Source organism: Anomaloglossus baeobatrachus, chromosome 2 (genome assembly GCF_048569485.1).
Source record: "Anomaloglossus baeobatrachus isolate aAnoBae1 chromosome 2, aAnoBae1.hap1, whole genome shotgun sequence".
Taxonomy (NCBI): Eukaryota; Metazoa; Chordata; class Amphibia; order Anura; family Aromobatidae; genus Anomaloglossus; species Anomaloglossus baeobatrachus.
This window is the reverse complement of record NC_134354.1, coordinates 759,108,753-759,134,631: the sequence shown is the minus strand read 5'-3', so window position 1 is coordinate 759,134,631 and position 25,879 is coordinate 759,108,753. Positions and strand designations below refer to the sequence as shown.

The 25,879-nt window shown below is 46.6% G+C and overlaps 1 protein-coding gene across 1 annotated transcript in view; it reads right to left on the bottom strand.

Annotated features, from left to right (window-relative positions):
* MRE11 (MRE11 double strand break repair nuclease) overlaps positions 1 to 25,879 on the bottom strand; it is a 314,955-nt gene that overhangs the window by 177,510 nt on the left and 111,566 nt on the right. The window contains exons 9-10 of the mRNA XM_075337495.1: positions 24,967 to 25,138; positions 15,218 to 15,298 (exon numbers count right to left, since the gene is read on the bottom strand). Of these exons, the coding sequence (XP_075193610.1) occupies positions 15,218 to 15,298; positions 24,967 to 25,138 (253 nt within the window). The remainder of the gene's footprint in view (positions 1 to 15,217; positions 15,299 to 24,966; positions 25,139 to 25,879) is intronic.

The following is a 25,879-nucleotide window of genomic DNA, read 5'->3' as shown; positions in this document are numbered from 1 at the left end:
AGCGCTCTACTTGGACACAAATATAATACTGCCTTAAAGGGGTACTCAAGAAAGGGAAAAACTATTCTCCTGTACATACCAGTCATGCATGTGACTAGCAGGGTTTACTGAGTACCTGGTAAACCCCCAGGAGATGTTACAACACATGGGGAACACAGGGGACACATTTTAATGGAGGTCCCTGCCGCTAGGGAGAGGGGTGAGGGGACACCTCCTGAACTCACCTCAAGCTGATTCCTGAGCTCCCTACAGTCCCTATAAAGGTTCTTGCAACCTGTCACTGAACCGGATAATTTAGACCCTCAGCTAGCCCACCACTTGCCCTGGCTAATGAGTAGGCCGACGAGATCACTAGATTCATCACTACAATACAGAAATATAAGGGTAGGAATACAAACAGGGGAAATAGACATGCAAAGGAAAAGACATTCCAGGAGGCTTCAGTGCAGCAAACACCACTGCTGCACACAACAAGACAGACTTCTTCCAGAGTAGGGTCCCTCCAAAGGTGACATAGAAATGAGGGATTCAGTTTCTATCACATGCATCATATGATCAGATCACATGGCTTAAATAGGGAAGGGTAGTGACCCAAAGAGCCACACCTTAGATTGGAAGCTGCAGCCAGCAGTCAGGCAGGAAATGGTGCTGAACCCTTACAGCAGCAGAAACAAGGAAAAGTTATTAAATAACGGTTGTGACCTTCTGACAGCAGATTCACTCGGGGTCTTCCCCGAGCGATATACACTCATAACAATACCTTCATAAACTATGAAGCAACATCAATAATGCTGACTGTAATCGTGACAGTGCCTGCTATATGCTGTGATGAAGGAGCAGCTCCTCAGTGCTCCACCTTCCTTCTGGGACATTGGATCACAGATCAGGGGGCGTGGTCTGTTCCTGGCTTCTGCTAACAGCCTGCCCCTGATGACATCTCCTCTCATTCAGTCCCATATTGAGGGTGTGACCAGCCCTTGCCAAGCTGCAGTTATTTTATCTATCCTCTGCCTGCCCTCACCCTCCATCCCACACCATTCGAGTCCCATATTCTTTAGGCTGCTTTCACACCTCTGGTTTTAGCAGAGCTGGCCATCCGGCTCTAAAACCTATGCGACAATACCGCATCCTTTGCATACGTTTTTTGACATGCGGCCCATCCGGTTTTTGCCGCTTGCGGCAGGCTACTGAGCATACGAAGTGGAAAAAAACGCATGCGGCGGCCAGATGCGGTGTTTGCCGCAGGACAAAAATCCATGTCCATGCCGGACAAAAAACGTGCCAGGCAGCGTTCCATCCGGCCGCCGCATCGGCTAAATATGCCGCATGCGGCAAAAACTGGACCGAACGCAAGCCCATGTGGCACAATCCGGCACTAATGAAAGTCTATGCAAAAAAAAAACGCAACCGGCGGCAAAAAAAAAAAAAACTGTTGCGGTTTTTCTGCAAAGCGACGGATTGTGCTGCACAGGAAAAACCGGATGTGTGAAAGCAGCCTTAGTTTTACAGCTTATAATAGTCATATAGACATAGCTCCCTCCACACTCCTGGACATGTCATAAAGAAGCAGGAAAAGCAGGCTGTGATTTTGTCAATAAATCTACACAAAATTAAACCTTTAAATAAAAGTACCCCCTTCCTTGAATGACACATAGCTGAGAATCCTATAAATAAAAGTGTCCCCTACCTACAGTGACACACGGTGGAGGATCCATAATGGGGCTGCTTTGCTGCTTCTGAGACTGAAGGAAAAAATAAAATCTTATTCACTCTTTTACCAGAGTAAAAAGTGCCCTCAAGTGTAAGAAAAATGACAAAATTGGTTTTCTAGCAAATTGAAGACCCAAGCAGATATCAAAAGCGCATAAGTTAAAAAAATGTGCTAATCTTATTCCAAATGGAAATGCCTAGAGAGCTGAAATCTGCAATTTGGAAACCTCTAAACACTAAAGAGCAGCGGAAAAGTCTCCCAGCACACAAGAGACTAAAGCTCACAGACGGCTGCGAAAAAACGCACGGAGGCCAACAATTCTGCCAAAGGTTGTACCAATAACTGTTAAGAACGGAGCTTGTTATTCTGCCCATATATTACAGTCTATTTCTTTGTGAACTGACAAATGTGCGGGGGACGGAAAGACTTTGGATACGCCATCAAAAAATTCTCGTGTTACAGCTGGTACACGGCCACTTATTTCTGAACAATTAGTAAGCGAATATGTCTGGCTCACAGTTACGTTAATTAGGTGCCCAGAAAAAGTAGGACTCAATCAAAATAGTAATAATTCTGGCACACTTGAAATAATTCATGACATGTGGAACATTTTTTTGAATGCTGAATCAATTTTTTATTAGTGCAAAAGGTGAGGATAATTCATCCAACGTTTCAACCGTATCGCTTCGGTCGTTATCAAGGATCAAATTATCAATATCAACAATGCGAAGATATACGCTCAATAGTAAATGGACATCGCCATTTGGTGTAATGAGATCAAAAATTGCGATCCTCATGCACTTGTCAGTTGATAATGAGAAAGGTGGCTGAGGCCCTTACTACAGGGCTGGAAGCAACATATATTTATGGTTGTTTCTGGATTGCTGGGCAGTAAACCACAGGTAAAGAAGGAACTAATGGGAGTAATGTAATTCCCTCACTGAGTGATTCTCAGTTACCTCCAAGTAACCAATGCTTTTTGCAGCGCTTTTAGAAAATAGCCGTCAGGCACTATTAACATGGGGAAAGAGAGCACATGTCCCTTTAAGACCCTGGAGAATATGAATAAGAACTCAATGCAGAAACTGCCAGGTAGAGTATGTAGGGAAGAATCTTGTGCTGCTGGTATAGGGTACGGGCCCCTGGATAGTGTGGCACATACCTACATACTCTACCTGGCAGTTTCTGCATTTAAATGTAGATGGATAGGTCGTTAATAGAGTTGAGCGGATCGGTCATAATCCGGGTCCGGCGGATCCGGATCGGGTTGCCGCCGAAGTCCGGATCCGATCCGGAGAGAGTGAGAGAGAGTGAGAGAGAGAGTGAGAGAGAGTGTGAGAGAGAGTGTGAGAGAGAGTGTGAGAGAGAGTGTGAGAGAGAGTGTGAGAAAGAGAGAGGAAGAGAGAGTGTGAGAGAGAGTGTGAGAGAGAGAGAGGAAGAGAGAGTGTGAGAGAGAGAGAGGAAGAGAGAGTGTGAGAGAGAGTGTGAGAGAGAGAGAGGAAGAGAGAGTGTGAGAGAGAGAGAGTGAGAGAGAGAGAGGGAGAGAGAGGGAGAGAGAGTGTGAGAGAGAGTGCGAGAGAGAGAGAGAAATAAGAAAACCAACCGGATCCGGATCGTGCACCCCAGATAGTGGTCGGACTCGGATCGGAACTTCGAACCGCGCGGATCTGGATTCTTCAGATCCGGGTCCGCTCAACACTACTCGTTAACATAAGGAGGATGTGGCTAATGTATTATTCAGTTTTTTATTCATACTCTTTGTTGCTTTCTTTATGTAATCATATTTTGTTGAAAAAAATTTCAATAAAAACAGATTTATCATGAATGTAGACGGATAGCTTGCGCTGACAGTGATGCCCTCTGAGCCTGCAGGACAGCTTGAATTTCTTTGAAACTTGATTGGCGAGGCTTGTCCACTATCCAGACTATCCTGTGTTGAAACTTTTCATAAATTTTTCTCTGACGTCCACGTCTTGTAAGGTTAGCTACAGTTCCATGGTTTGTATCGTTCTTGATTATGTTGCGCATCAGCGACAAAGAAACATCAAGATCTCTGGAGACGAACTTGTGACCAATATTGTTGAAAAATATCAACAAAATCACAACTCCTCAGACAGTTCTCGTCTCTTCTTACTCTTCTCCATGCTTAGTGTGGCAGACAGGCAATGTAAAGATTGATTCAACTTCTCCCCTTTTTATCTGGTTTCAGGTGTGATTTTCTTATTGCCCACACCTGTTACTTGCCACAGCTGAGTTTGAACGCATCACATGCTTGAAACAAAATTGTTTACCGACAATTTTGGAAAGATGCCAACAACTTAGTCCAGAGGGTTTTGTGTGAAATTATGTCCAATTTACCTTTTCTTTTCTCTGTTTGTTTTTGTTTGTGTTGTTTCAATACACACAAAGGAAATAAACATGTGTATGACAAAACATATGAAATTGCAATAATTTTATGGGAGAAATATTTCATCCTCTGGAACAATTTCAAGGGTGCCAACACTTTTGGTCATAAAATGCATACAGCTGCACACTGAAAAGCCAAAAATGTACAAGGGAAAATATGGCACTGAATTACTGCAAAAGAGAGATATTGAGTTTATATTTGGCCAATACATAAAACTAAATATCTCTCTTTTGCAGAAATGCAGTGCCATATTTTCCCTTGTACATTTTTGACTTTTCAGTGTGCAGCTGTATGCATTTATAGTTACTATGTTTTTTCGGCTAGCACCTGTTCACATTTGTTGGATGTACGGGTCAGTTTTTTGGATATTTGTAGCGAGTCTCTTTCTGACTGAGCAGTCCGCCCTAAGGCTATGTTCACATTTACGTTGTTTAGGATCCGTCACAATCCGCCGCTCTGATAAACAACGCAATCCATTTGGCGGATTCCGTTGTTTCCCATACACTTGTTGTATGAGCGGCGGATTGTGACTGATGACCGTGCGTTGCATCCGCCGCGCGGCGCATCAGTCGTTTACTGACTAACTGTCAGCCGGGAGGGACGCAGCATGCAACGTTTGTTGTTGCGGCAAAAAAACGCACCCAGCAGGATTCCGTTGGAATCAGTCAGGAGGCACAATGTAAGTCTATGGTGGCAGGATTCCGTTATCCTGCGTCACGCGACAGATTCCAGTGCAGGAATCCGTCACGTTTTACTGAGCATGTCCAGCAGAACGTCCGAAATTCTGTAAAATCAGTTCCTCCCTCTCTCTCTCCTCCCCCCCGACGCAGGTTTTCAACTGAAATCAATGCACCAACGAAATATGTTCTTTGTGAACAATTCCATGCATTTCTTGTCACACGCTGTACAACGCATCAGTCCCATGCATCAAGCAACGCATGTGACTGATGCAAAACAACGGAAATGTGAACATAGCCTAAGACCTGGCTGTGTTCATAACCATTATAGCAAGAGCCTAGCTGCCTATACATGGAGGCTTGTAGGCCAAATAGTGGCATTTTGCCCAGACACGGATGTTTTTAACCTAGATAGTGGCATTTAAGTTAGGTTCCCGGATTACAGAGATTACCTTGCCGTTGGTTTCCGGGCGTACATGCATTGGCCAATACATAAACTAAATATCTCTCTTTTGCAGTAATGCAGTGCCATATTTTCCCATGTACATTTTTGGCTTTTTCAGTGTGCAGCTGTTTGCATTTATAGTTACTATGTTTTTTCAGTTAGCACCTGTTCACATTTGTTGGATGTGCGGGTCAGTTTTTGGATATTTGCAGTGAGTCTCTTTCTGACTGAGCACTCTGCCCTAAGACCTGGCTGTGTTCATAACCATTATAGCAGGAGCCTAGCTGCCCATACATGGAGGTTTGTAGTCCAAATAGTGGCTTTTTGCCCAGACACGGATGTTTTTAACCTAGATAGTGACATTTAGGTTAGGTTCCCGGATGACAGAGATTACCTTGCCGTTGGTTTCCGGGCTTACATGCATTGGCCAATACATAAACTAAATATCTCTCTTTTGCAGTAATGCAGTGCCATATTTTCCCATGTACATTTTTGGCTTTTTCAGTGTGCAGCTGTTTGCATTTATAGTTACTATGTTTTTTCAGTTAGCACCTGTTCACATTTGTTGGATGTGCAGGTCAGTTTTTGGATATTTGCAGTGAGTCTCTTTCTGACTGAGCACTCCGCCCTAAGACCTGGCTGTTCATAACCATTATAGCAGGAGCCTAGCTGCCCATACATGGAGGTTTGTAGTCCAAATAGTGGCATTTTGCCCAGATAAGGATGTTTTTAACCTAGATAGTGACATTTAGGTTAGGTTCCCGGATTACAGAGATTACCTTGCCGTTGGTTTCCGGGCTTACATGCATTCGCCAATACATAAACTAAATATCTCTCTTTTGCAGTAATGCAGTGCTATATTTTCCCTTGTATATTTTTGGCTTTTCAGTGTGCAGCTGTATGCATTTTATAGTTATTATGTTTTTTCGGCTAGCACCAGTTTACATTTGTTGGATGTGCGAGTCAGTTTTTTGGATATTAACACTTTTGGTTATGACTGTGTCTATTTCTCTGAAACGCTGTAGCATTTCAGAGTCAAACATACCTTTGTGTGATCATACAGCCAGTGCCTGCAGGTCGGGCAGCACGTACCCACTGTATTGAACTGGCCACATCATGGAATGGGGGCTGCAGAACCGAATAAAATGTAGTTTGTTGGGTTTTTTTCTACTTCTCACCTTTATTAGCACAAATTACAATTTAAAGTTTAGAATCTAATGTCTCCACAATGAAGATGACAAATTAAAAAAAATACTAAATATGTTTTATTCAGCTTTGCACAATAATTACATCCTCAAACTGGTGGAAGGTCCTCTTTAACCCTTTACCAATATCCGGCTTACATATATAGTGCAAGTCGGGAGAAGGTTCATGGGGTAAGCCCACCCCATACATGACAGATAATGGCTATGACACACAGCCAGAACCTACCATTAACAGCCCGAGGTATACTGCTAATGTTACAACACGGACTTGGGAAAAGTCCAGCGTGAGGCCAAGCACACAACTTAACAGGGGTAACACCATGACAAACAAGGGGTACTTTTACAACTGTGAGCCCTAGAGCTAGTGAGGGGGGAGATGGACACCTCCTTCACTTACCTACCACTGTACCCTACACTCCTAGCCTGTCTCTATACAGATTGCTCGCCTGTCACCGAGCAGGAACCTGAAGCCCTGAGTGACCCTATAATAGTCCTGGCTAGTGAATGGGTAGGTAAGGATCACTAGTCCCACCGCTGCACTGAAACAACACACCAGGAAAGGAAGACAGATGGGGAAAATAACAGACTGCTGCAGCCACCACAGCAACCAAAAGAGAGGGTTTCAGCAGCTCTGTCCACCCAAAGGCAAAAGCATCCATATGAGTGAGAATAACCGGCACCCTCTGCTGGTAGGATGGGCTTGGTCTGACAGCCGGCGGGTCTGTTTGAAGGCCTTCGTCCCTATTATCACAGAGCTCCTTTGAAAACTATCCGGTGGATCCCAGGAAACTGTGAGCAATTTTGCTGTACTACTGTATGACCAGCGAACAGACTATCACAGGGCAAGTCCCCTTACGGAGACCAACAAATTCAGTAAAAAGTTTTAAAAAATATGAAAAATAGAAAGAAATAAAATTCAACATTTTGAATCCCCCAACATTCTGCCTAAAAAAAAAAAAAACAAAAAACAACACCTTAAATATATAAATGTGGTATGATTGCGCCCAGGGAAGCCCCGTGAACCAAAAAGTAAAATTAACCTGATTGGTAAACAAAAATGAAAAATGACAAAATTGCATTTTTGGTGGCCTCAACACCACAAAAAATAATGCTGCAAGAAGTGATCAAACTGTCATATCTATCCCAAGATGGTATTAATAAAAACATAGTCTCGTCCTGGAAAAAAAAAAAAAAAAATACGACATCACACGACTACATTGACCGAAAAATCAGAAAAATCAAAACACTACAAGACTCGGAAAAAGTTGACAATTTTTTTTTTATTATTATTTTATTTTTATTTATTTATTTATTTAATTTATTTATTATTTTTTTTTACAAATTTCCGATTTTCTTTTCTTTTCTCCCCAGGTTCATACGGAAGTTTTCTAAAGCCCATTCACTATGGATAGAAAGGGACGGAAGAAACTAAGGACACCGTGCTTCTGAATTCTCGATAAGGCTAAAAGGATTGAAATTATAGACGCACTCTGCAGTCACGGACCTCAGCCATTAACCTTTGTGCAAAAAAACCCAGCAGTCATATTAACCAGGGTTACCAGACAGTAATACAAAATATATAGATGCCCCTGTGGTGACTTTAGAAACAGGAGAGTGCATGAGCAATCTACTGAGACTGTAATTAACATTTTTCAGTTCATAGTATGCTCATATTATTAACTATACGGCCAGTTCCTCTTAGAGTTTGTCTGTCCAAATAAAGCTTGTTGACAGCCAATCACCAAGCTTTTCTGGTGTTGGGCACTTCTGGCCCCATCACAGCCATGGCAAGTATTGGCATGGCTGTGATTCGTCAATGCACCACTTAATAAAAAAAAAAAAAAAAAAAAAAGAAAATGGGCCCTATTTTTCATAATAAAGTGCAAGTAAAACAAACTGTGGCAGGCTGCAACCCCCAGCTGTCTGCTTTACTTTGGCTGGTTACCAAAAAGAGGGGCTCCCACGTCGTTGTTTTTATTTTTTAATTTAAATAACACATTTAAAAAAAAAGTGGTGTGGGGTCCCTCCTCATTTTTGATAATCAGCCAAGGTAAAGGAGACAGCTAGGGGCTGATATTATCAAGCTGGGAAGGCCCATGGTTATTTGGCCCTTCCCTGCCTACAAATAGCAGCGCACAGCCGCCCCACAAGTGCTGCATCCATTAGATAATCCAATTCTGGCACTTTGCCCTGCTCTTCCCCATTGCCCTGGTGCAATGGCAAGTAATATATGGGGTTGATGTCAGCTGGGACTTCACAGCTGGCATCAAGCCAAGAGGTTAGTAATGGAGAGGCGTCTGAGACACTCCCATTACTAACCCGGTAAGTGAATGGTTAATAAAAACACACCCAGGAAAGAATACTTTATTTGAATAAAGACTCCCCCACATGCCCTCTTTCACCAATTTATGAAATAAAAAAAATCCTGGAAGTTCAGATGATAAACTAACAGGTTATGTCCCACGACGCCCATCGATTCCTATGAAGTCTCGTTCTGAGAGACCAAAATTACTGCCAGTCAGCACCAGCCCTGGATTTCCCCACGAGCACTGACATCAGTAACCTTACATCACCTCACCGCTAGTGGGAAACTCCGGGACTGGCACTGCCCTCTGCGACCGTGATACTCAGAGAGTGGATTATTATTGGAACTTCCAGGATATTATTTTTTTTTTAATAAACTGGTGAAAGAGGGCGTATGGGGGAGTCTTTATTCAAATAAATATTTTATCCTGTGTGGTTTTTTTTTAACCATTCACTTACCAGGTCAGTAATGGGCATGTCTGATAGACGTCTCTCCATTACTAACCTAGGGCTTAATGTCAGCTGTCAATTCACAGCTGCCATCAACCCCATTAAATATTACCCCAATTGCCACCGCACCAGAGCAATCGGAAAGAGCTTGGAAAAGCGTCAGCATTGAGACATCTAATGGATGTGACTGTTCTGGGGTGGATGCGGGCTGCTATTTTTAGGCTGGGAAGGGCCAAAAAACCATGGGCTCCACAGCCTGATAATACCAGATGCCAGCTGTCTGCTTTACCTTGGCTGGTTATTGAAAAAGAGGGCTGACCTCACGCCTTTTTGTTAATTTATTTATTTAAATACTTTTAAAAAACGGAGTGGGAACCCCCTATTTTTTGATAACCAGCCAAGGCAAAGCAGACAGCTGGGGTTGCAGTCCGTAGCTGTCTGTTTTACCCGAGCTTGTTATAAAAAATAGGTGGGAGCCCATGTAATTTATTTTTTTAATTATTTAATTTCTTTTTACACTAATACAGATTAATGACTGCAACCAATTACAAACAATAAGGATAACGTTTGGAACACCATTCTAAGTCTGAACTGGGTGCAAAAACCTAAAAAAACATCACTATGGGGAGATAAGGTATGCACACCAGTGACTATGTAAGGGGAATACATGGAATAGCAGAAACTGCTGTGTGAATACTGACTTGAAAAATCCAATAGCTATATGTAAAGTGAAAATGTGAAAAATGGAATCTGCATTACTGCCATGAACATATGAACAAAGAGAAATTTAGCTACTGAATTGATCAATGCAATAGAGCCCCAACACTACGCCAAAGTATTTCTCTACGTTGGGGTCCCTAGCTTGTGTGTGTCCTCTCATGCAGTTAAAAAACTTACCGTGTATGGGAAGCTGAGACCCAGGCTATATATGTGTATGATATGGATTGGCAATAGGTGTGGTTGGGGAGGGTTCACAAACGAAAAACTACTAAGCTAGGGACCCCAACGTAGAGAAATACTTTGGCGTAGTGTTGGGGCTCTATTGCATTGATCAATTCAGTAGCTAAATTTCTCTTGATTCATATGTTCATGGCAGTAATGCAGATTCCATTTTTCACATATTCACTCTTACATATAGCTATTGGATTTTTCAAGTCAGTATTCACACAGCAGTTTCTGCTATTTCATGTATTCCCCTTACATAGTCACTGGTGTGCATACCTTATCTCCCCACATTGCAACCAATTACAGACGCTGGCATAGAGGTTGGGCAGGGGGAGCAGTGAATATTCATGTAGTGTAATGAAAGAGTCAGAAAAGAGTCTGACTTCTACCTACTCTTCGGGGAAACATAGTATGTATAGCTACCCTGTCTTACTTCAATTTTGCTTACTTTTGCAGCCCCCTAGCCCTTACTACAACTATTTTTACAGTACAGACTTCAGGTCACCATTGACTTGTATGGGGTTCGTTGTCTGGGGTCAAGTCCGCTTCCTGAACCGAATATTATTTTAAAATCTGTCTGACCCTGGCGAACCTGAACATCCAAGGGTCCAGTCATCTCTATATCTAAGTTATAAATATACATGCGCTTTATCACAGCTTAATGTTATTATTGGTTATGCAGTTTGCTTGTTCACCCTAAACCACCAGGGAAAATATATACAAGCTACTACAATAGCCACCCTAGACCACCAGGAATAATACATGCAAGCCAAAAGCCACCCTAGACCACCAGGAATACTACATACAAGCCAATAACCACCCTAAACCACCAGGGAAAATATGTACAAGACAATAACCACCCTAGACCACCAGGGAAAATACATGCAAGCCAATAACCATCCTAGACCACCAGGGAAAATACATACAAGCCAATAACCACCCTAGACCACCAGGAATAATACATGCAAGCCAATATCCACCCTAAACCACCAGGGAAAATACAAACAAGCCAATAACCACCCTAGACCACCAGGAATACTACATACAAGCCAATAACCACCCTAAACCACCAGGGAAAATCTGTACAAGACAATAACCACCCTAGACCACCAAGGAAAATACATACAAGCCAATAACCATCCTAGACCACCAGGAATAATACATGTAAGACAATAACCACCCTAGACCACCAAGGAAAATACGTACAAGCCAATAACCACCCTAAACCATCAGGGAAAATACATGCAAGCCAATAACCATCCTAGACCACCAGGGAAAATACATACAAGACAATAACCACCCTAGACCACCAAGGAAAATACATGCAAACCAATAACCACCCTAAACCACCAGGGAAAATACATACAAGACAATAACCACCCTAGACCACCAGGAATAATACATGCAAACCAATAACCACCCTAAACCACCAGGGGAAACACATACAAGCCAATAACCACCCTAGACCACCAGGAATAATACATGCAAGCCAATATCCACCCTAAACCACCAGGGAAAATACATGCAAGCCAATAAGCACCCTAGACCACCAGGAATAATATATGCAAACCAATAACTACCCTAGAACATTAGGGAAAAAAACAGAAGCCTATAAGCACCAGCAGCTCCCTGTCACAGATCATGAGTGTAAAAGCTACAAAAAGTTGAAAAATGTTGTGACTTTTGTTGTTTTTACGCCAGTTTCTACTTTGTTTGGGTGGGATGGGGTCATGACGCCACTGCTCATCTAATTCATGGGACTAGTCCAAGTCAGTGACTGGAGTGTAATTTCTGACGTAGTGAACGGAGGCACCCACCTCTCATCAGACACCACCGATTCATGAAGAGGAGGGCACCTCTTCCTGAATAAAAAGCGTCTGACTCCACCACGCCCCGTCATCAACGCCTGCGAAAAATTGTCTGTCATGATGACTCAGGTGTGATTTTTTTAGTTTTCAACCTTAAAACTATGTAATAACACTGCCAGGAATAACATAACAATATCAAACTCTTCAGCACCACTAGACCATCAGGGAAAATTACCCTAGACTACCAGAGATCATACATACATGATACATAACCTCCCTACACTGCCACGGATAACCGATACCACTATGATCTTCAGAGACTTGTTTTTCAGAGTGAATGATGAGTTCAGGAGACAGATGAAAGAGAAGTGGCTCATAGGTGGAGAAAGTAGATTTCTGTTAAATCTTATAAAATAGTTTTTTGTATTAGATAAGATACCTGCACAAACTGCTGATATAACAGCGGAGACGGCAGCAGACAGGGAGAACAGTCGCCAGACATGAAATGTATTATTTGGGTGGTGAGACGAGTCTAATAATAGCAGAGCGACTGAGCGTGGGTCGTGAGGAATTGTTATTACCTACATTTAATATCCTTCTCAATGTATTCCTGCACGTCACTGTAATCAGCCTGGTATAATGCCGCACTACAGGACGAAAGAAAAAATTCCCTCCTAATAATTTTTTTATATCCTAAATCCTAAACTAAGGCACATAAAGTACATCACCAACATAAGAAGTGTGTGTGGGCGAGCTTTCCGAAACGACAAAAAATTAGATCTCATTTCATTAAATTCTGCACCAGAAAAAAAGTGGCAAAATAGAGCGTGCACATTAACTCCATAGTGACTGGGTCTGTCTATGTAAAGCAAACCTAATATCAATGTTTTCCCCCCCGTCTGGAGGAGGGCTGATCGCTTGGTGGGTAGTAGCTGGAAACCAGGGCAATGAGCTGAAATTATGGGGGTAAGTTGTTGGTGCTGGGAAGGACGGGGAGTCGGGAAGGACGAGGAGCCAGGGAAGGACGAGGGGCCGGGAAGGATGAGGGGCTGGAAAGACAAAGAGCCGGGAAGGACGAGGTGTCGGGTAGGACGAGGGGCTGGAAAGACGGAGACCCGGAAAAGACGGGAGTGCCAGAAAAGACGGGAGAGCCGGGAAAGACGGAGAGCCGGGAAAGACGGAGAGCCGGGAAAGACGGAGAGCCGGGAAAGACGGAGAGCCGGGAAAGACGGAGAGCCGGGAAAGACGGAGAGCCGGGAAAGACGGAGAGCCGGGAAAGACGGAGAGCCGGGAAAGACGGAGAGCCGGGAAAGACGGAGAGCCGGGAAAGACGGAGAGCCGGGAAAGACGGAGAGCCGGGAAAGACGGAGAGCCGGGAAAGACGGAGAGCCGGGAAAGACGGAGAGCCGGGAAAGACGGAGAGCCGGGAAAGACGGAAAGCCGGGAAAGACGGAAAGCCGGGAAAGACGGAGAGCCGGGAAAGACGGAGAGCCGGGAAAGACGGAGAGCCGGGAAAGACAGAGAGCCGGGAAAGAAAGAGAGCCGGGAAAGACGGAGAGCCGGGAAAGACGGAGAGCCGGGAAAGACGGAGAGCCGGGAAAGACGGAGAGCCGGGAAAGACGGAGAGCCGGGAAAGACGGAGAGCCGGGAAAGACGGAGAGCCGGGAAAGACGGAGAGCCGGGAAAGACGGAGAGCCGGGAAAGACGGAGAGCCGGGAAAGACGGAGAGCCGGGAAAGACGGAGAGCCGGGAAAGACGGAGAGCCGGGAAAGACGGAGAGCCGGGAAAGACGGAGAGCCGGGAAAGACGGAGAGCCGGGAAAGACGGAGAGCCGGGAAAGACAGAGAGCCAGGAAAGACAGAGAGCCGGGAAAGAAAGAGAGCCGGGAAAGACGGAGAGCCGGGAAAGACGGAGAGCCGGGAAAGACGGAGAGCCGGGAAAGACAGAGAGCCGGGAAAGACAGAGAGCCGGGAAAGAAAGAGAGCCGGGAAAGACGGAGAGCCGGGAAAGACGGAGAGCCGGGAAAGACGGAGAGCCGGGAAAGACGGAGAGCCGGGAAAGACGGAAAGCCGGGAAAGACGGAAAGCCGGGAAAGACGGAGAGCCGGGAAAGACGGAGAGCCGGGAAAGACAGAGAGCCGGGAAAGACGGAGAGCCGGGAAAGACGGAGAGCCGGGAAAGACGGAGAGCCGGGAAAGACGGAGAGCCGGGAAAGACGGAGAGCCGGGAAAGACGGAGAGCCGGGAAAGACGGAGAGCCGGGAAAGACGGAGAGCCGGGAAAGACGGAGAGCCGGGAAAGACGGAGAGCCGGGAAAGACAGAGAGCCGGGAAAGACAGAGAGCCGGGAAAGACAGAGAGCCGGGAAAGAAAGAGAGCCGGGAAAGACGGAGAGCCGGGAAAGACGGAGAGCCGGGAAAGACGGAGAGCCGGGAAAGACAGAGAGCCGGGAAAGAAAGAGAGCCGGGAAAGACGGAGAGCCGGGAAAGACGGAGAGCCGGGAAAGACGGAGAGCCGGGAAAGACGGAGAGCCGGGAAAGACGGAGAGCCGGGAAAGACGGAGAGCCGGGAAAGACGGAGAGCCGGGAAAGACGGAGAGCCGGGAAAGACGGAGAGCCGGGAAAGACGGAGAGCCGGGAAAGACGGAGAGCCGGGAAAGACGGAGAGCCGGGAAAGACGGAGAGCCGGGAAAGACGGAGAGCCGGGAAAGACAGAGAGCCAGGAAAGACAGAGAGCCGGGAAAGAAAGAGAGCCGGGAAAGACGGAGAGCCGGGAAAGACGGAGAGCCGGGAAAGACAGAGAGCCGGCAAGGAGGAGGAGCCGACAAGGACGAGGAGCCAAGAAAGACGAGGAGCTGGGAAAGACAAAAAGTCGGGAAAGACGAAGATCCGAGAAAGACGAAGAGCCGGCAAGGACTAGGAGCCAAGGAAGACGATGAGCTGAGAAGATCAAGGAGTCGGGGAGGACGAGGAGCCAAAAAAGACAATGAGCTGAGAAGATCAAGGAGTCGGGGAGGACGAGGAGGCGGGAAAGACGAGGAGCTGGGAAGAACGAGTAGCCTGGAGGACAAGCAGCCGGGAAAAATGAGTAGCCAGGAAGACCAGGAGCCGTGAAGGATGCGGAGCTAGGAAGGACGTGGAGCCGAAACGTCATCTATTCTCTATCATGTGATCCTACAATATCTGGATTCAGTAAAGTCTGAGTGCTCACACTAAGGCTACAGAGATAACGATAAAATCAAAAATGTCTGGAACTGTACTGAACTTACCCGCAATCTTATCAGAGGTTTCTCAGGTATACGAGGATTTCCCAGACGTTCCCTTTCCGCCATCTCCAACATTGCCTCTATCTGTAATATACAAAACAATCAGCCCGTTATCCGGGGTATTACACTATTCTGACAGTCCTCGGAGTGGTATCGTTGTTCCCAAACCTAACGCCTTCCTTAAAGGGGTTGTCCAACAACTACAACTTAAACCCTATTTACAGAATATTTGGTTTATGTCTCCATTTTTTTTTGAGGGCCTTATTTTTAGTGCAGAAGTTTTTGTTGAAATCTCTTTTGGGTATGTACGACATTTTGTTTGCTTTTAATGCATTTTTGGAGGGGGAGTGGGGTTAGGCAATTTGACAACCAAATAAAGATAAAATTCAGGTTTTCATTCTATTAGTTTTATATTTTAACATATGGTTTAAAAAAAAGGTCATATTTTGATAGAATGAAATTTATTGGACATGACGATATTGAATAGGTTTTATTTATCTTTTTATTTTATTTATTTTTGAACTGAGGAAAATTATTAACTCTTGTGTTTTTTTATTATTATAGTTTATTTCTATTTTTGAAAAATGAAAATTAATCGATGAATTGGTCAAAAACATCGAGAAAACCCATCCACAATATTGAACATTAAAAAAAATATGCATAAAATATAGTTTGAAAAACGTAACTTATGTAAAAAAGGAACTCCGCATTCAAAGATGGATGGTGAATAAACGATTTTAATGACAATCAAAAATAAAATTTTTGACGTTTCGGTCCTTAATTGTGGACCTTCATCAGAATATGAGCCAATTGCTGGGTTGTCTAAAGTAACAGTGATGTCAACGCAGTCGGACATCTCGTGGAAAGAAAAATCAGCTAATTTTCTGATGAAGGTCCACAATTAAGGGCCGAAACGTAAATATTTTATTTTTGTATTGCCATTAAAATTGTTTATTCCCCGTCCTTCTTTGAGTGCCGAATTTATTTTTACATCAGTGTACGGACTGGACCCTTACTTCAACATCATACCGTTGTTTTAGCGGAGTGACATTTATTTTTCTATTACATAAAAATGAGGCGGGGAAAAAAACACCAAAAAGTAGGCAAAAAAAAGTGAAAATGCAATAATGAATTGGGCCCTGATCCACTCCTGCCTTGACTACTGTAACTTTCTAATAATTGGTCTCCCCCCTAATTAGACTCTCTCCTCTACAGTCCATCCTTAATGCTGCAGCCAGGGTCACCTATCTGGCTAATTGTTACTCGGACTCTTACACTCTGTGTCAGTCACTGCACTGGCTGCCCATATATCACAAGATCCAATTCAAACTGCTTGTTCTCACTCACAAAGCCCCCCCACAATACGGCACCCCCTATACCTTCACCCTCATCTCTGTCTATCACCCCACCCGTTCTCTAGGCTCCGCAAACGATTTTCAACTAACACCCACACTAATCTGAACCTCCCACTTCCAGCTCCAAGACTTCTCCCGAGCTGCACCAATCCTCTGGAACGGTCTACCCTAAAAAACTAGGACGAACCACAACTTACTCAGCTTCAGACGCTCCCTAAAAACAGATCTTTTTAGGGTGGCCTATCACACTCCCTAGCCGTATTAAATTTCACGTGCCTTCTCAGAACATAACTCTCCATCAAACTCCACCACACTACTTGTTTGTATATGATCCTCCTGAATTCTAAAGCACTGCGGAATATGTTGGTGCTATAGAAGAAGGGAATTTTGTTACTTACCGTAAATTCCTTTTCTTCTAGCTCTTATTGGGAGACCCAGACGATTGGGGTATAGCTACTGCCCTCTGGAGGCCACACAAAGCACTACATCAAAAGTGCAAGGCCCCTCCCCCTCTGGCTATACCCCCCCCGTGATATCACGGGTTCTCCAGTTTTAGTGCCAAAGCAAGAAGGAGGAAGCCAATAACTGGTTTAAACAAATTAACTCCGAATAACATCGGAGAACTGAAAAACCGTTCAACATGAACAACATGTGTACCCGCAAACAACAAAAAAACATCCCGAAGGACAACAGGGCGGGTGCTGGGTCTCCCAATAAGAGCTAGAAGAAAAGGAATTTACGGTAAGTAACAAAATTCCCTTCTTCTTCAGCGCTCTATTGGGAGACCCAGACGATTGGGACGTCCAAAAGCTGTCCCTGGGTGGGTAAAGAAATACCTCATGTTAGAGCTGCAAAACAGCCCTCCCCTACGGGGGTGTCACTGCCGCCTGCAGGACTCTTCTACCTAAGCTGGCATCCGCCGAAGCATAGGTATGCACCTGATAATGCTTGGTGAAAGTGTGCAGACTGGACCAGGTAGCTGCCTGGCACACCTGTTGAGCCGAAGCCTGGTGACGTAATGCCCAGGACGCACCCACGGCTCTGGTTGAGTGGGCTTTTAGCCCTGAAGGAACCGGAAGCCCCGCCGAACGGTAGGCCTCTAGAATTGGTTCTTTGATCCATCGAGCCAGGGTGGCTTTAGAAGCCTGCAACCCCTTGCGCGGACCAGCGACAAGGACAAAAAGTGCATCGGCACGGCGCATGGGCGCCGTGCGGGAAATGTAGATTCTGAGTGCTCTCACCAGATCTAGCAAACGTAAGTCCTTTTCATACCGGTGAACCGGATGGGGACAAAAAGAAGGCAAGGATATATCCTGATTAAGATGAAAAGAGGATACGACCTTAGGGAGAAACTCCGGAATAGGACGCAGCACTACCTTGTCCTGGTGGAACACCAGGAAGGGAGCCTTGGATGACAGAGCTGCCAGCTCAGACACTCGCCGAAGCGATGTGATCGCAACAAGAAACGCCACTTTCTGTGACAGCCGAGAAAAAGAAACTTCCTTCAGAGGCTCGAAGGGCGGCTTCTGGAGAGCAACTAGTACCCTGTTCAGATCCCATGGATCTAACGGCCGCTTGTACGGGGGCACAATATGACAGACCCCCTGCAGGAACGTGCGCACCTTAGAAAGACGTGCTAGACGCTTCTGAAAAAACACGGATAGTGCCGAAACTTGCCCTTTAAGGGAGCTGAGCGACAAGCCCTTTTCTAACCCCGATTGCAGGAAGGAAAGAAACTTGGGCAATGCAAATGGCCAGGGAGACACTCCCTGCGCAGAGCACCAGGATAAGAAAATCTTCCACGTTCTGTGGTAGATCTTAGCCGAATTCGACTTTCTAGCTTGTCTCATTGTGGCAACGACTCCTTGAGATAATCCTGCAGATGCTAGGATCCAGGACTCAATGGCCACACAGTCAGGTTCAGGGCCGCAGAATTCTGATGGAAAAACGGCCCTTGGGACAGTAAGTCTGGTCGGTCTGGCAGTGACCACGGTCGACCGATCGTGAGATGCCACAGATCCGGATACCACGACCTCCTCGGCCAGTCTGGAGCGACGAGTATGATGCGGCTGCACTCGGATCTGATCTTGCGTAGCACTCTGGGCAAGAGCGCCAGAGGCGGAAACACGTATGGGAGCTGAAACTGCGACCAATCTTGAACCAAGGCGTCTGCCGCCAGAGCTCTTTGATCGCGCGACCTCGCCATGAATGCCGGGACCTTGTTGTTGTGCCGGGATGCCATTAGGTCGACGTCCGGCACTCCCCAGCGGCGACAGATTTCCTGAAACACGTCCGGGTGAAGGGACCATTCCCCTGCGTCCATGCCCTGGCGACTGAGGAAGTCTGCTTCCCAGTTTTCTACGCCTGGGATGTGAACCGCGGATATGGTGGATGCTCTGTCCTCCACCCACGTTAGAATGCGCCGGACTTCTTGGAAGGCTTGCCGACTGCGCGTCCCTCCTTGGTGGTTGATGTATGCCACCGCTGTGGAGTTGTCCGATTGGATTCGGATCTGCTTTCCTTCCAGCCACTGTTGGAAGGCCAGTAGAGCAAGATACACTGCCCTGATCTCCAGAACATTGATCTGAAGGGTGGACTCCTGCGGAGTCCACGTCCCCTGAGCCCTGTGGTGGAGAAATACTGCTCCCCACCCTGACAGACTCGCATCTGTCGTGACTACTGCCCAGGATGGGGGCAGGAAGGATCTTCCCTGAGACAATGAGGTGGGAAGGAGCCACCATTGAAGGGAGTCCTTGGCCGTCTGGGAAAGCGAGACTTTCCTGTCCAGGGACGTTGACTTCCCGTCCCATTGGCGGAGAATGTCCCATTGAAGTGGGCGCAGATGAAACTGCGCAAAGGGAACTGCTTCCATGGCTGCCACCATCTTCCCTAGGAAATGCATGAGGCGCCGCAAGGGATGCAACTGGCCCTGCAGTAGAGATTGCACCCCTGTCTGTAGTGACCGCTGCTTGTTCAGCGGAAGCTTCACTATCGCTGCTAGAGTATGAAACTCCATGCCAAGATACGTTAGTGATTGAGTCGGTGATAGGATCGACTTTGGAAAGTTGATGATCCATCCGAAAGACTGTAGGGTCTCCAGCGTAGCATTCAGGCTGTGCTGACATGCCTCTTGAGAGGGAGCTTTGACCAATAAATCGTCTAGGTAAGGGATCACCGAGTGTCCCTGAGAGTGCAAGACTGCTACCACCGCCGCCATGACCTTGGTGAAGACCCGTGGGGCTGTCGCCAGACCAAATGGCAGAGCTACGAACTGAAAATGGTCGTCTCCTATCACAAAACGTAGAAAACGTTGATGTTCTGTAGCAATTGGCACGTGGAGATAAGCATCTTTGATGTCTATTGAGGCAAGGAAGTCTCCTCTGGACATTGAGGCAATGACAGAACGCAGGGTTTCCATCCGGAACTTCCTGGCGTACACATGTTTGTAAAGCCGTTTTAGGTCCAGAACAGGACGGAATGAGCCGTCCTTTTTTGGAACCACAAAGAGATTGGAGTAAAACCCTTGCCCTTGTTCCTGAGGAGGGACTGGGATCACCACTCCTTCCGCTCTTAGGGAGTCCACCGCCTGCAGCAGAGCATCTGCTCGGTCTGGATGTGGGGAGGTTCTGAAGAACCGAGCTGGAGGACGAGAATTGAACTCGATTCTGTACCCGCGAGACAAAATGTCCGTCACCCACCGGTCTTTGACCTGTGACATCCAAATGCCGGAAAAGCGGGAGAGCCTGCCCCCGACCGGCGATGCGGAGGGAGGGGGCTGGAAGTCATGAGGTAGCCGCTTTAGAAGCGGTACCTCCATTTGCTTTCTTGGGGCGCGTGTGAGCCCGCCACGAATCTGAGTTTCTTTGCGTCCTCTGAGTCCCTTTGGACGAGGTAAATGGTGTCTTGCCCGAACCTCGAAAGGACTGAAACCTCTGCTGCCACTTTTTTTGCTGAGGTTTGGTTGTTCTGGGTTGTGGTAAAGAGGAGTCTTTACCCTTGGACTGCTTAATGATATCAGCCAATGGCTCGCCAAACAGTCTATCTCTAGATAAAGGCAAACTGGTTAAACATTTTTTGGAACCAGCATCTGCTTTCCAGTCCTTTAACCACAAGGCTCTGCGCAAAACTACCGAATTGGCGGACGCCATTGAGGTGCGACTGGTAGATTCTAGGACCGCATTGATAGCGTAAGACGCAAACGCCGACATCTGCGTGGTAAGGTGGGCCACTTGCGGCACTGCTGGATGTATGATAGCATCCACTTTTGCTAAGCCAGCTGAAATAGCCTGGAGTGCCCATACGGCTGCGAATGCCGGAGCAAACGACGCGCCGATAGCTTCATAGACAGATTTTAACCACAGGTCCATCTGTCTGTCATTGGCATCTTTAAGTGAAGCGCCATCCTCCACTGCAACTATGGACCTAGCTGCGAGTTTGGAAATCGGGGGGTCTACCTTTGGACACTGGGTCCAGCGCTTGACCACCTCAGGGGGGAAAGGGAAACGCGTATCTTTAGATCGTTTAGAGAAACGCCTTTCTGGGTGAGCGTCGTGCTTCTGGATTGACTCTCTGAAGTCAGAGTGATCCAAGAAAGCACTCAATTTACGCTTGGGATAAAGGAAACGAAACTTCTCCTGCTCCGCAGCCGCCTCTTCTGCTGAAGGGGCTGGGGGAGAAATATCCAACAGCCTATTGATGGCTGAGATAAGGTCATTTACCATGGCGTCCCCATCAGGGGTATCCAGGTTGAGAGGGGTTCCAGGAATGGATTCCTGATCACTCTCATCAGACGCATCACAGGGAGACCGATTGCGCTGAGACCCTGAGCAGTGTGATGACGTCGAGGGTCTTTCCCAGCGAGCTCGCTTAGGGTGGCTGGGGCTATCATCTGAGTCATAATCCTCGGCCTGTGAAGCCGGGGACCCCCCTGTGGGCTGGATTAATTCCAAGTGAGGGGGACCTGAGGACAGAGGCCTCGCCGTGCCCAAAGACTGAGCCCCATGCATAGATTGCAAGGTTTCAAGGATTTTTGCCATAGACACAGACATATTATCCGCAAAAACTGCAAAGTCTGTCCCTGTCACCGGGGCAGAACTTACAAGCGTCTCAGCCTGGGTCACTACCTCTCCTGACTCCGGCTGGCGAAGCAGCACCGGGTCGGAGCATTGCACACAATGGGGGTCATCGGAGCCTGCTGGTAGATTAGCCCCACATGCAGCACACGCAGTGTACACAGCCCTAGCCTTGGCAGCCTTGCGTTTTGAGGATGGCATGTTGTTGCTTCCACAGAGGGATCTGGGAGATGCAGCCAGAAGCGACCTCACAGTGCAAGAAATACAATATCTCTATATCCTACACAGTACACCGATACACCGTGAGGCACTAGAGGGACCAGCACAGAAAAATCGCTTACCGCCCGCTTAAAAAGCGGGTGTGTGGTCGCCAGATAGCCCCTAGTCCAGGTCTCCCAGAGCCTTGCGTCCTTCCTCCAGCCAGGCTGCATGTAATGGCTGCCGGCGTCCCGAGAGAGGAGGGGGGGCGGGCCCTGGGCGTTCCTGGCTAAGAGCGGGAAGCCTGCTTCCCTCTGTGCCTAGTGTGAGGGCTGGAGCATGTAAATCAGGCTCCAGCCCTCGTCGCTGCTAGCGAACAGCGTCTCTCCCCTACCCTGAATGACAGGGTGGGGGCGGGAACGAATCGGAGCTGCCGGCGTCCTAGGCCCAAAAAGCCGGGGACTCAATTTATAACCGCCGCCGCCGTAAAAGCGCGGACGGCGGATCCCCGGCGCACCACAAGTCACAGCAGCGCCGCCCGGTCCAGAGGGGGTCGGCGCTGCGTTCCCATACACAAAAAATCCCCCAGTAATCTGTAGGGACACTAACTCCAACCTTGCGGTCCCCGGCGCACTACAACACCCAGCCAGCCCGGAGTGTGTCTGTGCCTGCCGGGGACACAGAGTACCTGTATGATGCAGGGCCTGTCCCTGATCGTACTCCTGCTCCGTCTCCATCAGGTTCTAATGGGTCTGTGGATGGAGCCCGGCGTCAGAGCTGAGAGGCCGGCAGGATCCCACTTCCACAGAGCCCTACCAGGGGATGTGGAAGGAAAACAGCATGTCAGGCTCCAGCCCTGTACCAGCAATAGGTACCTCAACCTTACAACACCATCCAGGGGTGAGAAGGGAGCATGCTGGGGACACTATCTGTGTCCTCTTTTCTTCCATCCGAAATAGTCAGCAGCTACTGCTGACTAAAATCTGTGGAGCTATGCATGGAATGTCTGACCTCCTTCGCACACAAAGCTAAAACTGGAGAACCCGTGATATCACGGGGGGGGTATAGCCAGAGGGGGAGGGGCCTTGCACTTTTGATGTAGTGCTTTGTGTGGCCTCCAGAGGGCAGTAGCTATACCCCAATCGTCTGGGTCTCCCAATAGAGCGCTGAAGAAAGTAAGATTTATTATTAATATTATTATTATTCCCGTCTGGCACAGCATAGTCCTTTCTGCTTTAGGGCTCATTCAGACGTCCGTTTTTCGTCTACGAGTTCTACCCCTGTTTATCACAGACAGAACTCGTACCTAATATAGTCTATGGATGTGTTCACACATCGAGTGGTCCGTGCAAAACTGTAGAGACATGTCCAAAACTGATCCAAGAGTCAAATCAAAATCAGCAATGCAAGTCTATGAGAAAAGAAATTAGACGGCACTCGGTCACCATCAGTGTGAGGGTCCATTTTTCACGGACTGTTAGATAGGGCAAGGTGGAGAAACGTTTTACTTTTTCTCATCCGAGAACAACTGAGGACACTCGGACCAAACTCAGAGGAAACTTGGATGATATTCTGATGAATCGCTCTACAAAATCACTGAAGAAACTCGGACCGTATGTGGAAAATTCAGATGTGTGAATGAGCCCTTAAAGGGGTGGTCTGAAACTAAAGCATTTTTCTCCTAACTTTCTATCTATTTAGTCCCATAAATCTAAGCTATTTTCTAATATACTTGCTTTACAAATTCCCTACCATTCCCTCACTACACCATCTAACAGCTACTGTGTTTTGTTTTTCCATTTCCTGTCTGATGATGAGTTGTTTGAGTGCCCCAGTGCATTCTGGGATATTCAAAGCATCATCAGTGGGCAGAGGCTGCGGTTACTGTCACAGCCTCTGCCCCTCTCTTGAAACAGCCCATTCATAAGCTAACAACAGTCCCTAACTATACTAAGAGCTACTGGTTTGTTTGTTTTTCTATTTCCTGTCTGATGATCATTTGTTTGAGTGCCCCAGTGCATTCTGGGATAATCAAAGCGTCATCAGTGGGCAGAGGCTGTGGTTACTGTCACAGCCTCTGCCCCACCTGAAACAGCCCATTCATAAGCCGAGCATAGTCCCTAACTATACTAAGATCTACTGGTTTGTCTTTTTCCATTTCCTGTCTGATGATCATTTGTTTGAGTGCCCCAGTGCATTCTAGGATATTCAAAGCGTCATCAGTGGGCAGAGGCTGCGGTTACTGTCACAGCCTCTGCCCCCCCTGAAATAGCCCATTCATAAGCAGAGCATAGTCCCTAACTATACTATCTAAGATCTACTGGTTTGTGTTTTTCTATTTCCTATCTGATCATGATTCGTTTGAGTGCACCAGTGCATGCTGGGATATGCAAATCGTCATCAGGGGGGCAGAGGCTGGGGTCACTGTCAGAGCCTCTACCCCTTCCTGAAATGAAGCGTCATCAGTGACGCTCATTTAAGGTTGCGGTCACTGTCACAGCCTCTATCCCTGTCTCAAACAGTCCATTCATAAACTGACAACAGTCCAGAAGCTTCGCTTATCATAGGGCAGGGAAGGAGATACTGTACAAGGAAGACAGGGTATGGTGCAAAAGGGAGACAGGTGGCGTAGGGGGTTGGGGACAGCGCATGGGGGGACAGGGACTGAGACACTGCGCTGAGAAACTCAGGGACACAGCAGTGACAGCACCGCCACTGAAACGAGCGTCACTGATGACGTTTTGTTTCACAAAGAGGCAGAAGCTATGACAGTGACCGCAGCCTCTGTATCCTGATGACGCTTGGAATATCCCAGCATTCACTGGGGTATTCAAACAAATCATCATCAGACAAGAAACGAGAAAAAAAAAAAAAACACAGTAGCTGTTAGATAGAGCAGGTAGGGAATTTTTAAAGCAAGTATTTTAGAAAAGATCTTAGATTATGGGACTGAACACATAGGCAGTAAGGAGGAAAGTGCTTAGATTTCTGGCCACCCCTTTAAACTCAGGTGGAAAAAAAAAAAAAAGACTTTTTGGTTTTTAAGGTTCTAAAAAAACAATTCTACAAATAAGTGGATGCAACCAAGACAAGCAAAAAAGCCAGATCTACAGGAATGGCTGCCGACCTTCTCAATGCAGAAGTTCTCTATGTACTGAGTCACTTTGGGATTGTCTGGGTTGAACAGGTCGGGAAAGTCAGACAAGACGACGTCTTCGATGAAGAACTGGCGCACGCTCTGCAGGGGAATCTTCTGCATGTTCATTTTCTTGTGTCTGATTCGTAACAATCCAACGTGTCTGGGGAAAGAAGGACGGAAAACCTTTACTGGATAAAACGAGGGAAGAGTTCAGGAAGAGCTCTTAAAGCCGGGACGCAATCCTGCTCCTGGTGTAGCCGGCACAGAGTGGACTATATTATATGAGCATGGCTCTGCCACAATTTACACATATTCAGCTACTTATACACTGCCATTTTTTTCAATAAAGCCCTTAAAAGTCTGTGTCCAGAATAAAGAATGCGCACTCCACTTCCTACAACGTAAAAGATGTGCAGAGCATCAAATCCAACCATCACCGAACACCGACATGGCTGATTTACCCGAGTCCCTGGAATCCCTCTGCACAATTATTACCATATTACACCTTTTATTTATTATTTTTATTAATATTCCAGCTTTTTAAATTGGTCAGTAATGCACTCTTTTGTGACTTTTCCTGTAACTCGCTTGTTGGCTTTGCCGTATAGACAGGGACAGAATGAGCAGAGTCATCTCAATATCACTGAAGGGAAAATACAATCAAAAAAAGTTTAAAAACTTTTCAACGATGTATGCAACGCCTCTGTAACTCTAGTCTGTGGGGTGATGGTGTTAAGGGGCTATAATTTACAGTGATGTAATCCAAGTTTTACATCTACAACTTAACCCCGTCTGCATCCAAATCATATGAGTCATTTGTTAGTAGCATGCATACTATTCTTCCATACAGTCGCAAGGTGTAAGGACGGGACTCAGCACCAATTCCAGGATAGAAAAAATA